Raw genomic sequence first — 16,348 nt, 5'->3', positions numbered from 1 at the left:
TGAGGAATATGATGACATTGTAGGGGACGATATTGTTCCATTGATAGCTGGTGTCCGTGTTGGTCACGTCACATGACACATGCAGTACGCCTGGGAGAAGAGACTGACACACCAGGGAGGATACACAGGCAAACATGGATATAACTTCTTTTTTTTTAATTTGCGGAATCCGTGCCAGCTTCGCTTGAATGTTCAGAAACACACAAGCTAGCCTTCGCCTCCGCAGACCACCTCTATGCATGTACACCTTAGTGGCGAATGCAGACCTCACAAGTGAGTCAGGGGAGAGGACGCGAGTCTCTCAACCAATCGGGATATCTATAATATATCAGAATTTGAATCTTGGCAAAGGCAGATAGTTTCATCAGGCTCGAGATGTGGCACAATCCAAATGGTTTCTTGCATTTCCACTGTCCATAAACCATGGATCAGGATCAGGATGGTTCAAGATTTGGTGATGAGTTTAGCAAATTTGATACCAGACTACATGATTTAAATGCATGTTGAACTCTTACTTGCAATGGATACACCAATTAAGAGTAAATTTTCTCTTGGGCCTTCAAAGGAGAAATAGGGAGAGAGAAATACCGGCAGACAGAACGACAGAGAGAGAGACAGAGGAGGGGGGGGGGGAGGCACAGAGAGAGGCATAACCAATGCTGTAAGTTACACACACACACACACACACACACACACACACACACACACACACACACACACACACATACGAATACTTACGTTTCGGTATACTTGATGCGGGTGGTCAACAACGAAGTTTCCGTCATTGACACTATCCGCTGGTCTGTAAGTTGCTCCGTATGTGCTGATCAAACCAAGGTGCTTGAGATCATGGACAAGTGGTAGCCACGCCACGTCCATCGAGATACTCCTGTCCGGATACACGGTTGTGCGTAGACAGGTCTGCAGTGTGTTCGTGCCGCTAGCAACATGGTCAAACACACCTGTACAGCGGGAAAATATTCAACAACAATCAAGAGAGGTTGGTGCTACTTCGGCGATGCTTGGGGGTGCCGATGAGGGGTGAATTCCCCGAAACACTGTGTGTATTGAGCAGGGAGCGGTGCTTTCTTGCAGGTTTGCCGAGTGGACGGTTCAATGGACCTCTCAGTGTGCTCACTGGATGGCAGTCGTGAGTCAGTCAAGTGAGAATTCAAGTCGGCAGGATAACCGCGTGCTCCCATGTAGGGAGCAACACACAGTTCCCCAACAATGAAGAGAGCAACAATTAGTACACACTGGAACACATACCCACACACCATGAACCATGTACTATGTACATTACATATACGCCCGTCGCAAGAGAAGCACGCTAATCTACAAATGCATCGGATGTGCACCCACAGATTTTCTCTCATAGCAACGACAGCAGACCTGAATCTGAAAGAAACAGATCAAGACTAGCGCCAGATAAACGGTCTTATCCACACAACTGGCGACGCCATGTGAACCCAAAACACACACACACACACACACACACACACACACACACACACACACAAATGCGCACACACACACGCACGCACGCACACACACGCACACATGCGTGCACACACACACACATGCGCACACACACACACACACACACACACACACACACAAACACGTGCACACAAACACAAACACGCCGCAGTATTGTCGATAACAAGAATGCAGACCAACCCTAACATGTAGGCAACAGTTACTCTGTCACCAGCACACTGTCAGAGTTACTTGTACGAACACGTCATTCATGATGATTTGACAGCAACCCATTGCCAGCTACAAAAAAACTCCGTGAAGTAATGTACGCAATGAAGTACTGTACTTTGGTGTAACCCTGGTTCTTACCAGCTATGCCGCATGCCACCAGGCAGGGTAATGATCTCCACTGAGGATGGTCACACACAAGCGCACGCACACACACACACACACACACACACACACACACACACACACACACACACACACACACACACACACACACACACACACACACATATATATATATTCACACACAGACACCCACCCACACACACACACACACACGCGCGCACGCACACACACCCACACACACACACACACACACACGCACACACACACACACACACACACACATTCAGAGCAAGGGTTAGTAAGACAGGCTGAACAGCAGGGAACACTTTTGAAACTCCAAGTTTCCAGTACATCTCCACACTCATGAGATAGCCAAGTGTAAGAATCTCAAGGATACCAAACAGTCTACTGTCACGCATCTCTAAATCACTGTCGACTATATTGGACAATACGGCACTGACTGCAGGAAACCATGTGTTGAGACGATACGCTTTTAAAAACAGACGCATGGTACAATGAAAAAGTGTTCAGAACCGTTTTCTTGTTACGGTCCTCGGTGAAAGTACGTAACAATGGAAGGAATACTAAACAAACACTCTTATAACGGAAAAGAAAGAGGCAAAAAAGTAGAAAATAAACACAATACTTACGCATTTGGCTGTCCGACAATGGCAAAGGCCCCGCGTGTAGGCCAATTCACAGTATTGGTAACAAAATATTGAATCAGCCTCGCGACGTAATGCCTGCGGAAAAGCACATGTGTATGCACACACCCACATGCATGCACGCACGTACACATGCACACACATACACACACACACACACACACACACACACACGTGCGCATACACACACACACACACACACGTGCGCATACACACACATACACACACACACACACACACATGTACACACACGTACACATACACACATACACACATACATGCGTCTAGGTGGCCATGGAGTCGAGACCTCAGGTCGGCGGAGCTTCCTAAACCTCACCACCACTGCCACGATTCAGGTTGTGCGTGCTTCCCCTATAGGCTCCATCTCATATTTGGCATTTAAGTGGTCTTTGTAAAATTAAAATAATAAAAATAACGAGAGAGCTTGGAAGCTCAGGGCCCTACGCTATGCTTTTTTTGCCTTGAAGACCTAGACAAAAAAAAAGCATAGGGATGTTATAAATTCTTTTAAAAAATCCTTTTTTTTTAAAGACATAACCTGGGATTCGAACCCGCACTATCGCGCGCCCTGCATGCATCCCCCGATACACTTCGCATACATTTGTTTGTTTGTGTCACGCCTGGCGCTATCCGTATCTACCGGCAAAAAAAGCATAGGATGTTATAAATTTTTCAATTCTCCTATTTTTTTTTCAGGCATATCCTGGGATTCGAACCCGCACTATCGCCCTACATGCATTCCCCCATACACTTCGCATTCATACCCATTCTTCCAAGTTGTTTCACATTGTGATCTTGCATTTGAAAGCCCTATTTGAATATGCATTGTGGCCAGCCGTCTTTGATGGCACGGTACGGTAGGGGATAGGTACGGGACAGGTACGATCGAGGGTAATACGACACCGTCTCCCGTACCGTACCGTACCATCAAACACAGCTGGCCACATACAGCTGCCCGCAATATTCAAATAGGGCTTTCAAACGCAAGATAATAACGTGAAGCAACTTGGAAGAATGGGTATGAATGCGAAGTGTATGGGGGAATGCATGTAGGGCGATAGTGCGGGTTCGAATCCCAGGATATGCCTGAAAAAAAATAGGAGAATTGAAAAAATTATAACATCCTATGCTTTTTTGCCGTCAGATACGGATAGCGCCAGGCGTGACACAAACACACAAACAAATACCAAACGAGAGAGCTTGGAAGCTCAGGGCCCTACGCTATGCTTTTTTGCCTTGATGACCTACACAAAAAAAAAGCATAGCATGTTATAAATTCTTTAAAAAATTCCTTTTTTTTAGACATAACCTGGGATTCGAACCCGCACTATCGCGCGCCCTGCATTCATCCCCCGATGCACTTCGCATACATACTAATTCTTCCAAGTTGTTTCACATTGTGATCTTGCATTTGAAAGCCCTATTTGAGTTATATGCATTGTGGCCAGCCGTCTTTGATGGCACGGTACGGTAGGGGATAGGGACGGGACAGGTACGATCGAGGGTAATACGACACCGTCTCCCGTACCGTACCGTACCATCAAACACAGCTGGCCACATACAGCTTCCCGCAATATTCAAATAGGGCTTTCAAACGCAAGATAATAACGTAACGCAACTTGGAAGAATGGGTATGAATGCGAAGTGTATGGGGGAATGCATGTAGGGCGATAGTGCGGGTTCGAATCCCAGGATATGCCTGAAAAAAAGGAGAATTGAAAAATTTATAACATCCTATGCTTTTTTGCCGTCAGATACGGATAGCGCCAGGCGTGACACAAACAAACACACAAACAAACACCAAACGAGAGAGCTTGGAAGCTCAGGGCCCTACGCTATGCTTTTTTGCCTTGATGACCTAGACAAAAAAAAGCATAGGGATGTTATAAATTCTTTAAAAAATTCCTTTTTTTTAAAGACATAACCTGGGATTCGAACCCGCACTATCGCGCGCCCTGCATGCATCCCCCGATACACTTCGCATACATACTTATTCTTCCAAGTTGTTTCACATTGTGATCTTGCATTTGAAAGCCCTATTTGAATATGCATTGTGGCCAGCCGTCTTTGATGGCACGGTACGGTAGGGGATAGGTACGGGACAGGTACGATCGAGGGTAATACGACACCGTCTCCCGTACCATACCGTACCATCAAACACAGCTGGCCACATACAGCTGCACGCAATATTCAAATAGGGCTTTCAAACGCAAGATAATAACGTAAAGCAACTTGGAAGAATGGGTATGAATGCGAAGTGTATGGGGGAATGCATGTAGGGCGATAGTGCGGGTTCGAATCCCAGGATATGCTTGCAAAAAAGGAGAATTGAAAAATTTATAACATCCTATGCTTTTTTGCCGTCAGATACAGATAGCGCCAGGCGTGACACAAACAAACACACAAACAAACACCAAATTAAAGCTGTGTGGACCCTGGCTAGCGCCAGACGTTACTGAAGTAACGTCTTCTGCATAGCTACGGGAATTAAAGCTGTGTGGACCCTGGCTAGCGCCAGACGTTACTGAAGTAACGTCTTCTGCATAGCTACGGGAATTAAAGCTGTGTGGACCCTGGCTAGCGCCAGACGTTACTGAAGTAACGTCTTCTGCATAGCTACGGGAATAATAACAAGTACATGTACATGAATGCACACAACCAAGTGAGGATGTGCATGACCAAGGCCAGAGCAGCTTGAGCTTGAGAAGTACATACAAATACTCAAGCCCTAACCACTTGAAAGCCTTCCTAAAGGAAGTTGGTTGAATTTCCTCATTTTCCAGCAATTTCCAAGAACAAATCGGCCACGTAGACATTATTTGTGTCTGAAAGTTTTGGAGGCAAAATATCCACGTCTCTGTCAGGGAGAACTTACATAGCTTTCATTCGATGACACATTTCTATTTCTCAGCTGACTCTGCAGGATGTAAAACATAGAGAGAAAATGATTACAGAAAATATTTGCAGGAAATGGGAGAATGTTCAGTTCTCACGAGAAGCTAAGGACGCGGAGGGAAATAGAAAATGTGGCTGCAATGATAAACAGCAGATTCAAGGAGTTTATTCACCCTCTGCCCCTACCCCCCCCCCCCCCCTGGATTCCCAGGGTGAAACAAAAGTGCTCCAATGGGCTGTAACACCCTGCTGGATTCAAGGAGTTCATTCACCATCTATGCCCCCCCCCCCCACACCCCCCCCCCCCCCCCCCCTGTTAATTTCCAGAACGAATCAAAGTGCATGACTGTACTCCAAAGGATAGTAACACCATGCTGTGAATGAGATAAGATCTCTCCATGAGTGATTTAGGCCATTGGGAACAAAGAATGGCTGAGGAGTTGGCAGCACGATTCCATGACGGGAAGCACCACATGCTAGCCTACAACAGCTCTTGTCATAAGGAACTCTATTTCCACACCATACCTGGGAAGCACTGCTTAGGAAGTGCACTCCCGCTGGACTTAAATTAATAGACTAGACTCATTCTTATAACCCCAGCTCATTGATAGAATTGAGAATGAGGTGAGTTGGTACTTAAGAGGTGTCACTGGTTGAAGTGCAGCGAACACAAACACACTCAAATCAAACACTGCCTTCCGAGCCACTGAAAAGCTGTTGCACGTTATCATGAAGAGGCCACAAGCAAGGACTCTTGAGGCTTGACAATACACTGTCACTGTAGTGCTGGAGCTATGGGGGGGGGGGGGGGGGGGTGGAAGGTATTTTACTGTGGCGTGGTCAGAAATTTGAAGTACAATAGGTAGTTTAGTGTGGTACTGTCAAACATCTGAAGTACAATTTACTCGCTTGGGAGAGGTGGCCGAGGCGAATATTTCGGCAATTTAGAGCCCAAATCAGTGTATTATAATTATTATTGATTCAAGGGTACATGGGGCAACAGGTAATATGCTCAATACCGCAGTGACCGTTCAGTGTCCGTACCGTGTCCAACACCCCCTGCCTATACACTATCTCACGGGCACCTTCACTGTGTGGTCAGGTGCAGGAATACAGACAACAGGCATACATGTACATGCACGTCACTTGCAGCGGCTACATGTATATTATCAGATAAGCCTTGCTTGGGTGAAAACTGAAAACATCTAACTACACGTACATGTACAACTCCCAGTTATTCTGGGCTCCGCCCATGGGGCCAAACAAGGTCGTTTTCGAATTTCACATGAAGTTGGGAGGACGGCACTTAGTGCCTGCGCAACGAAGCGAACTTCGATCCCTCGCCTCTTCTGAACGCTCGTGGTGACAGACCTGGACCAAAAACGAACTTTAGTACGTAACGAAACTGCTGGTGGAGTGATCTAGGGAAAGATTTCGTGAACTAATTTTGTACTTACACAGTACAGTCATCATTGGTTGTCCCGGTCTTGTGACTGCATGTATTTGAACCAGGGAGTAGTTAAATTAAACCGGGTCAAGCCCCGGTTTAGACCCTCTTTATTCTTACTAACCTCCTCTCCCCTGACTCACTTGTGAGGTCTGCATTCGCCACTAAGGTTAACAGGCATAGTGGTGGCCTTCGGAAGTGAAGGCTAGTTTGTGTGTTTCTGAACATTCAAGCGATGCCGACGCGGATCCCGCGAATATTATTATTCTGGGGGGGGGGGGGGGGGGGGGAGGGAGTGTGGCTCTCAGCACAGACTCCAGTCAAGTGTGTGTCCTGCAGCCTCTGCCTTGTAAACATGCTGGCCATCAGCCAACATGCTACTAGTACTACTGTAGTTACTTAGTGCAGTCTGGTAGTTATCAATCAAGGCAGGGCTAGGGGCTTGTACTCCATCTGTGACTGCTGCAGTGCAGTCTGGTAGTTATCAATCAAGGCAGGGCTAGGGGGTTGTACTCCATCTGTGACTGCTGCAGTGCAGTGCAAGCATTCCGTGCCGGTATCTTGAGCTGAGCTTCACTCGGAATCACTTGCCCTGCAACAGCGGGATGAGGACGCCCACAACTTCAACATACTGTAAGACATGTTATTATAACGAGTCGCAAATTTAACGATTGTACAAAATTCATAGGTTAACGAGAAGATATGTTAACGATCTTGCAGTATTCTGCCATATCCACAACAGCATATATGAAGCAATACGGCCTCAACGGATCTTATTATAACGAAGAAATGTCATCCGTTAAAACGTTAGATTTGCTTCCTCATTATATATACATGTCCTACAGTAGTATCAGTCAAGTGGGCGTGCACTGACTGTGCTTGCAGCCTTGGATGGACAGCTAGCTACCCATGCCACTACTGTACCAGCATGCATCACAGTCTAGTCAGTCACACGGAGCTCGTACATGAGTCTTCCCAGCAAGCTGGAAAAGTGTGACAAAGTCACAAAGTCGCTGTGCAGGGACATGTCGACAACGCACTGGTTTACATTTCTTTGGACTACTGGTACTAGTACAAATGGAGTAAATCGAGCGGAGCGGAGGTACGAACCAAAATCAGTTGCTGCCCGACCACGAGGATAAATAATGGCCAGGCGAACACCTGCCAGGATGCCGCAAATACTACGCCATCACGCCGCTGTTCCTGTTCTGTTGGCAACTGTCCCGTTGATGATCGCCGCACCATGATTGTATTCTACACACATCCAGGACCAGGGATTTCGTTTGAAGAATTCTTTCAAGCCAACTGCAATATCGCCGGCCAGCCAGCGCCTGAGCATGCGTCCCAGCCTGTGCAGTTCAATGTGACAGAAGTGTTGTGACGCCTGGAGAGGTCTCCACGGAAACAAGTCCATTGCAATCGAGCGGAAAACTAGAAGACCAAGCACTAATTCCCCAATACACGGGCAGACGCATGATCAGCAGTTGCCATTCGCACATCTTCTGTTGATTGTCATTTTTAACTGGCCACACTTCCAGAACGCCGACTATATTCGCAGCCTGTATGCTAAGCACGTGACGAAAATGGTCTTTTACTCGGACAAGGAGAATCGAACACTGGGAGTGCACAAGGCCGCTTTGTCTGGAGGCTTCTACCAGCAACGGGCTATTGCGGATGCAATGAAGAGGTGCACTGAGTTTCGGCGGATACCTGCGGATTGGCGACGATGTGTTCTTCAATTTTCTCGCTGTGTTTCCGTGCCGTGACTTGAATAAAGTGTGGATGCATCCGCTCAACGAATCCTCTCCAAACTCCTAACGGAACTATCCAACCTCCAGGTGACCACTGGTAGAGGCCATGGGGCCGGGACGCTGCTGTAACCAACGATGTTTACCGGAATTGTTTGATCGCCGTCGTTTTCGAATTTCACGTGAAGTTTGGAGGACGACACTTAGTACCTGTGTATCAAATAGGCGCACTACTACTACTAAGATAGTCAAATACTATTCAGTATTCAAGTACAATACTCACTATTCGCATGTCCCGCTCCTTCACCATAGCAATGAGATCCCATCAAGTACAGAAGAGCGCATGCTCCAGTGGTTCTCTATTGATTATTGCGTTCTTCTTCTTCTCGCTCTCGTCTACTCTCTTGTCCCCTATTCGTTACGTATTAAACTTCGTTTTTGGTCGAGATCCGTCACCCTGAACGTTCAGAAGGGTCAAGGAATGGAAGTACATAAAAATGCATACCGGTAATAGAACAATCGAAACTTTTCGAATAATCGATTCGTTGGCTTGTAACGATTTCTATTTCGAGTATTCGGTATAATGGTTTCACCTCTGGTAAAGAACCTGCTGGTGGAGTGATCTAACGAAAGATTGTGTGATCGAAAAATTGTACTTATACAGTACAGCCGGTCATGTACTTGGAATACGGAATACGGAAGGCTTTACGATACAAAGCACTCAATGGGTTACGACTTCATAATCCGAATGACGGAATGCGTCGACTGTCGGCCGTCTTCCGCCAGAAAAAAAAAAGTTTTCCAGTTTTTCGGACCCAATAGACATGGTTAGCATTTTATCGCTCACGCTAAACCCAACCGTACTCGCACCCAACACCCAAATTACCCTCGGTTTGGTATCGTTTTGACGATAGAAGGCGCTGTTTAGCAGGAGAACGAAACGGTAAGATTCCAACTAGGGTTACGTCACAAGTCGATCGCTATGTCAGGAACCGAAATACTAACCATGTCTTGAAAACACACAAAAAACGGTACACACTGATGGTCGGAGTTTAATAGCGTGAACGGTTAAATGCTAACCAGGTCTACTGTATCACTCCATCATCACCAGTTGACCCAGACTCGGCACGAGCGTGTCCGATACAGTGTATTACCGTACTGCTTGCACACTCCCGTCCCGTGTGGACCAAACCAACGCCCCAGTCAACTATGATTCAAGTCAGGGTACTCCTCAAACCCTACTGCAGTGCTGGTACTTCCTTCCACTTGCGCCATGTGCAGCATGTGCGCAGTTGTAGGGTACGGGCGGCGTTCGATAGGCAAATACTGAACGTGAAAAATACGAAAACAAGTTCTTACCTCGCAGGAATCTGCACAGAGCTCCACGTGTGACTCGTTGGCTTGCAGCACCGGACACTGTGCCCCCACTAACACCACCGGCAGCGCACTCAAGCTCAGCACCAGAACTAGAAGGAGGATCAATCGGCAGAAGTGGTCCATCCTGCCGTCGCCTCTACAAGTGGATGACATGCTGCGACGAAAACTAATTTTTTCTTCCAGAAACACGAGTTTCAAGTCCTGGTAGGTTGGACATGAACGTACTCTGGTAGCTGACGCGCCACCCCAACAGGCGCAGGATGCGACGAATACTTACACCAATAGATGCGCTGAAGTAGGAACTAGTAGTTCGAAGTACATTCTGGCCCGGGCAACGTCAGTTGTGAGCCTTTTCCCAGGGATTTGGAACACGCCATAGTTATTTATGAACACAACACTTTGCCTCTTTGGACAAGTAGAGCTAGCAAATTAAACTTCGTCCATCGCTCAGCAGGCCAAAACTCTATCTGAACTGCTCTGAACTGCCGGAAAGGAGACCTTCAGTGGCTTCACTGACCCAAGCAGGCTACACTCCACGGGTCGGTAGTACTACTAGTAGTAGTACTTCACGGAAGTGCGCGCATACACCCGCATATCTGCTAATCTAGATCTTGATCTTGGAATGCACCGTAGATCTACTGTCGACATATCGTCGAGTCATCGTCCAAGCATTCATCGTCGAAAGTCGAAGCCGAGGACGTGCGGGAGCTGAGTCACCTGTGCAGAACGACCGACGAAATTCGAGACGTATTCCGTTGCGCCCACATTGCACCTTGGCACGTCAAGTGTGACGGTCGGTAGATCTACGCGCTTAGCTAGCATGTAGATCTACGTGCCCTGAATGAACACCCAAAATCCGATCGCATTCCTTTATGTATGGAATCGAGCATGAGTACGAGGACGAAAGTGCGGAATCGGAGCCCGACGCGCGCTAGCGCGGAGGGCTCCGATTCTAGCACTTGAGTCCGAGTACGAATGCTTTGATACCATTTCTGACATGCATTGCACGAACTACTTCGTACTACTAGTACTACTACATGTAGTACTTCACACATACCTAGTACCTACTCAAGGCACGCACACTAGACCAGACAAGGAACACAACTAGTCGCCAGTTTAGTACTTCAGACATGTTACATAATGACTAATGTACACAGTCACAACACAGAGATAAAACAAGGGCGGTCTAGTCAGCTAAAAACCAGGTCAGTTCAGCTTCTCTTCTTCGCAGTGACTACAGCCTACAGCCTACAGGTGCAGGTGAACATTGCAGTTTGCACCAAACTGAGCTCCGGAAAAGTTGATGGTCTTCGTAGCTTTCTGCATCAGAGACCGTTGGTGAGTTGGGGATTGCACTGTTGGGTCACAAGTTGCGATGTACTCATCAATGTCGGGATCGTGGAACTCAGTCTGCTGCTGTGATCGCTGAACGCTCGTTGTTGGCGCTGTAAGAGCACGGGTAGCAGCATTGGTTGCAGTTGGAGACTCTCCATCCAGAACTGCAGCCATCTCTTTTCTCTTTTGTTCAACATCAAACTAACAAAGCACTTGTAGCAAGTCCCTGCACATCTGCATTCTTCAACCATAATGCACTATGCACTTAGTCTTTCATACCGGCGCTCCACTCCCGCCTAAAAAACTCCCGCCTAAAAAAAAAAAAAAAAAAAAAAAGCGGCCTCTGATGGCTGAATCGGAGCACGCCTGGGCGTGCTCCGATTGGAAAATCGGAGACCTGCAAGCGCTCACAGGTCTTCAGTGGCTGATTCAAAGCACGGCAAGTCGCGCTAGGATTCGCTGTTGCCATGTCGATTGTCATGTGACATGTCAGAATTTATTATCAAAAATTCCGCGTCGCCACAATGACTACAATCATGCATGCATGATGGTACACTACCAGTACTCAATGATCTGCGGACAGCACTGAGTCTGTTTCGTCCTTCGTGGACTCATCAGCACAGCGCAGAGGAAACAATAGACTTTTTAGTACTACTCAAACTGACAAGTCAGTGAGCTCTGCATAACGCAGGGGCGGATCCAGGGGGGGGGGGGGGTTCGGGGGTTCGAACGAACCCCCTAAAATTTGTCCGACCATGGTGCATTTATTTTTTATTTTTTATTTTTTTTACAAAAGCCAGACATGCGAATTGCTCCTAGGATCCTAGGATCCTGGCCTGCCGTAGCGCATATAATTATAGCCCGAGCTGAATCATGCAGATGTTACATTGATACATTGATATGATCCTCAGACGAACACCTTGCCAAGTTGCCAACATTCAACGCTTGGTCGACACGTATTCTGATGATCTGCCAAGCTCTTCAACTACATGTATATCAACTGACATCCGAAAATTGTTCAGGAAATGGAAGGACGCAGCAGAGAAGTCTGGTGCACTTCCAGCTACCCCACAAGAAGCTCTTGTGCATTTCGATGCCGATGTTTTCCCGAACATCCACGTCCTCCTCCGGATTGCTTCAACACTACCCGTCACCTCTGTAGAATGAGCGTAGCAACACTGCCTTGAAACGGCTGAAGCACTACCTGCGCTCGAGCGCTCGACAATGGGATCAGAGCGCCTAACCTCTAGCCCTTTCCCAAAGGTGCCCGCCTTTTTTCGCCCTTTTTGGAAAAGCCCGTTGCTTTCGCCCTTTATTGCGTTTTTTTGGTGAATATCGCCCTTTTTGAGCTGAAAAAATGCTAAAATCTGTTTGCTCATACATGCCTATCCGTCGGCAGGACAGCAACCACCCTGTTAACCACTGTATCCCAGCAAATTTCATTTCCATCAGTCGTCGTCATCCTCTCCATTCTACAATACTTTTGATTATCCGCTTTATAGGCACTGTACATTTGCAGGCGATCAGTCGGCAGCCAATTTCATTTTCAAAAAGCACTTTTTTTTTACTTTTTTTATGTCATCATTTTAACACACTTTGGTAAGGGTGGAAGAAAACTGAACCCCGCTTGGAAAAATCCTGGATCCGCCCCTGTAACGCATACATGTACATGTATACAGCAAAGGCACTTATTGTACTAGTACTTCACACAAGAAAGTTGTCAAGAGTGTTCAACTGCTCATCATCATCAGCATCATCAGCCCTTTCGCGTTGGCATCGGCGTTAGCCTAGCCTTCGCTTGGGCCACACCCAATGTTAGACATGATACCAGAAGAGAAGGGAAGAAAAAAGAGAAAGAAAGCAAAACCAAAAACGAAGAAGGGAAAAATATTGGTGAACAAACACTTGTTCAACTGCTAGTGCTACAAAGACAAGAGCAGGAGCGAAATACATGACTTTGATTCAATTTGTACACTACGTACTCAATCTGCGCACAGAACTGTTTCGTCCTTTGTGGACTCATCAGCGTAGCACATGTGCACAGAGCTAGAGGAAATGAGGCCGAACCTGGTAGTGGTAGCAATGAAAACATAACACTACAGTACAGTGGTCACGTACAAACAAGCCATGACTCGACTACAACGATTTTGTTGGACTCGGAGACAAAAAGAAGTAATGGAATCACAAAGCGGCTCACTACCAGGGAGTCGTTTAATTAACCACGGTTTATACCAGGGAGTCGTATATACATGTACATTTGTATATACGACTCCCTGGTTTATACGACTCCCTGCTCTTTACATTCAACAGCTACTCAAACTGAAAGTGTGACCATGCACAGGTATTTCTTTTTGTCCTTCGATGCATTCTACCCTTAGCCGGCTCTTCTTTGGACCGTGTCGGTGTGTTACATGATTGATTGTACACATGCACGTACCTGAAAAACTAGAAAGATGGTGGGTTTTTTTTCGAATCTCAAGCTTGTTTGTCTCGCACTAGAACAGCACTCCGACACTGCAAAAAATGGTCGAAACAGTACTACAGTCAGACCTCGCTTATCCGGCCCTCTTTTATCCGGATCCCTCGCCATCCGGAAGAAATACTAGTAGCTGGCTACAGATCTACAGCATACGTGGTGCATCCAACAGTTACATAACCCCGTGTTCGGTTATCCGGTTCCCTCGCCTATCCGGACATTTTTGTGGAAAACGGATGTGTGCGCGGTAAAGCGAAGTCTGACTGTACTAGAACACAGTCATGACGTCATGTAGATCTAGACTACGAGGAGAGTATGACTGTGCTTCGGTCGACACATGCGCACGATTGGTATTATAACCTAATACTAGTAATACTAGTTCAAAACTAGCATTAGATATACATGTAGGCCTTGACGGATTATGCTAATATTTTCGTGAAATTATGCTTTTCGCATTGCTGAACAAATTCCCGAATTATGCTATTTTTATGCTAAAAGTTATCATATTATGCCGCATTATGCTCACATATGCTGCTAATGTAAATGATGGTTCTGTGCAAACTAACAGGGGAGTTTTTTTGTAGAGGGCGTTGTACTGCAGTAGCAAAAGTTCAACGGGGTCAACCATGGTCAACGCACCGTCCGACCTACATGTAGCTACGAACGTCACTGATTGTAATGGACTGGACATATTATCAAGGAAGTCGTAAACCTACGACTTCCTGGTGCATCTACTTGTCCTTGTACTTGTAGAACATGTACATGTACAACTGTATGGAATTTGATGCGAACAGTCGGATTATTCTGTCATAGCCCGAGAGTGAGGGCTTGTAACTTTTAACTACTGCTGATAGCTACTGTGCGTAGAACGTGGACACACTGTGTCTTCCGGACCGTAGTTGGAACAGTTATTATACAATATAATATACGGTGTGTGCCGGCGAGGTCACCTACCCAGTGAGACTGTAAAATGATAGGTTTGGCTGCTGTCAATAGATGAAGCGCACGACTGTGCATTTGCAGTAGAAAGTGCAATACCTGTAGTTATGAATTCGCTTTATAGTAGTAGTAAGCTAGGTGTGGATGTGCGTGATTGCACCTGCTTGACCATTGACTGGCTATGCTTTTAATCAAGTACATGTTGCGGTCCAGACGCCGGGTCTAGGCTTGCCCCGTTCTAATACCCTTTCACACTTTGCGTATCTTATGATGACAGCCGCTTCTAGATCACGCAGACCTGTGCGTGTGCGTGTGTGCGTGTGCGTGTCCGATCGCCGTTCCGCGCAGCGGACAAAGTTGCAGTTCAGCTGCATGTTTAGCAAGTACTATCGCTACTGCCGCTGCTTGCTGTTTTCTACGATGCGTTATATCATGGCATGCTGCTGCTTTTAGCGAGAGGTTCTTTCGGTGCTCTTCTTCCAAACAGGAACATATTCTCTGCTCTGACGAGATCAGTTGGTTATGTGTGTGTTGGGTTAGGACTGGGTGAAGTTGCGTTATGCCAGCCGTGACTATACTTGTCACAAAACGTTCCGAGGGTTAGAGACGACACAGCCATGGGCGAGACTAACCGGAACGCTGTCCGAGCGAGTTATCACAAGTGGTGCTGTGACCAGGATGGCTGGCAAGAACGAGGCAACAAAGTTCACCATTCCTAGAAGAGGCGCGAAGATCTCGGCCAGGCGCTTGTAGACGGTGCAAGCGCAGTCTAAGTATATTGAAGATGTTCAATGTATCCTGCCTCACTACTGGTTGTGTTGTTGTGGGTGCGGGAACTGGCCTCCACCAGGGAATAAAGAGGTTTGTTCTCTGTTGTGCTCGATAGGCATGGCGCAGTGATGACTGAGCTGCCTTTTGTGATGAGAATTGCATGCTGCATGATGGGCATACAGTTCGTTAGGCTGCAACCACACTACGTACAAAATCAAGTACGCGTTTGCGTTCAGCTTTTAGATAACGCAAAGTCGCATCCACACTGCCATTTCATGCGCAAGGAATCCTTGCGTTTTGTGTACATTTCTGGGTCCCAGAAAAAATAGCGCTGTGAAAATGTATTGTCTACATGTAGTAGTAGTTTGAAAAAGAGTCGCGAGCGCCTTGACATACACGTTCAAGGCCTCCTTCATCTCCTTCTCTCGTATGGTCCGCTCCAGGCTGTCATCTGGCCCTGCTTCGTCTTCTGGTACGCTGCCCCAAGCTGCATGAGCTTCTCAGTTCGAGATTATCAGCGAAATACAGTGTAGTTGCGCGGCATCTCGAACTAACAACAGCAGGCAACAGGACTGTCCGGAAATTATACTGAAAGCAAAGCCCTGGCAGATGAAATCTCAAATACTACAAACTGACAAGGAAGCGGTCTACTACCGACACAGTGCAAGCCTCAACAAGAATTCTAAGAAACATCTACCCGGCCGTATGAAGAACAGAGCGAAACGCAAGGAAAAGGCGAAAAGTTGCTTTCTACAGGGGTACCCAGTTTGCTGAAACGAAACGCAGCACGTTTTGCGTTTCGCACGCGTTTCCTTGACGACATAAGCAGAAAAGTTGCGTT

The 16,348-nt window shown here is 46.8% G+C and overlaps 1 protein-coding gene across 1 annotated transcript in view; it reads right to left on the bottom strand.

Annotated features, from left to right (window-relative positions):
• Positions 1-10,713, bottom strand: part of LOC135811728 (tyrosine-protein kinase receptor-like) — a 30,801-nt gene extending 20,088 nt beyond the window's left edge. Inside the window, exons 1-6 of the mRNA XM_065324968.1 lie at positions 9,969-10,713; positions 5,395-5,436; positions 2,484-2,576; positions 1,849-1,888; positions 739-962; positions 1-103 (exon numbers count right to left, since the gene is read on the bottom strand). The exon at positions 1-103 is cut by the window's left edge and continues 2 nt beyond it. Of these exons, the coding sequence (XP_065181040.1) occupies positions 1-103; positions 739-962; positions 1,849-1,888; positions 2,484-2,576; positions 5,395-5,436; positions 9,969-10,139 (673 nt within the window). The 5' untranslated portion in view covers positions 10,140-10,713. The remainder of the gene's footprint in view (positions 104-738; positions 963-1,848; positions 1,889-2,483; positions 2,577-5,394; positions 5,437-9,968) is intronic.
• Between the last annotated feature and the right edge of the window lie 5,635 nt (positions 10,714-16,348).

Source organism: Sycon ciliatum, chromosome 3 (assembly GCF_964019385.1).
Source record: "Sycon ciliatum chromosome 3, ocSycCili1.1, whole genome shotgun sequence".
In the NCBI taxonomy this organism is placed as follows: Eukaryota; Metazoa; Porifera; class Calcarea; order Leucosolenida; family Sycettidae; genus Sycon; species Sycon ciliatum.
This window is presented reverse-complemented; position numbering and strand designations above follow the sequence as displayed.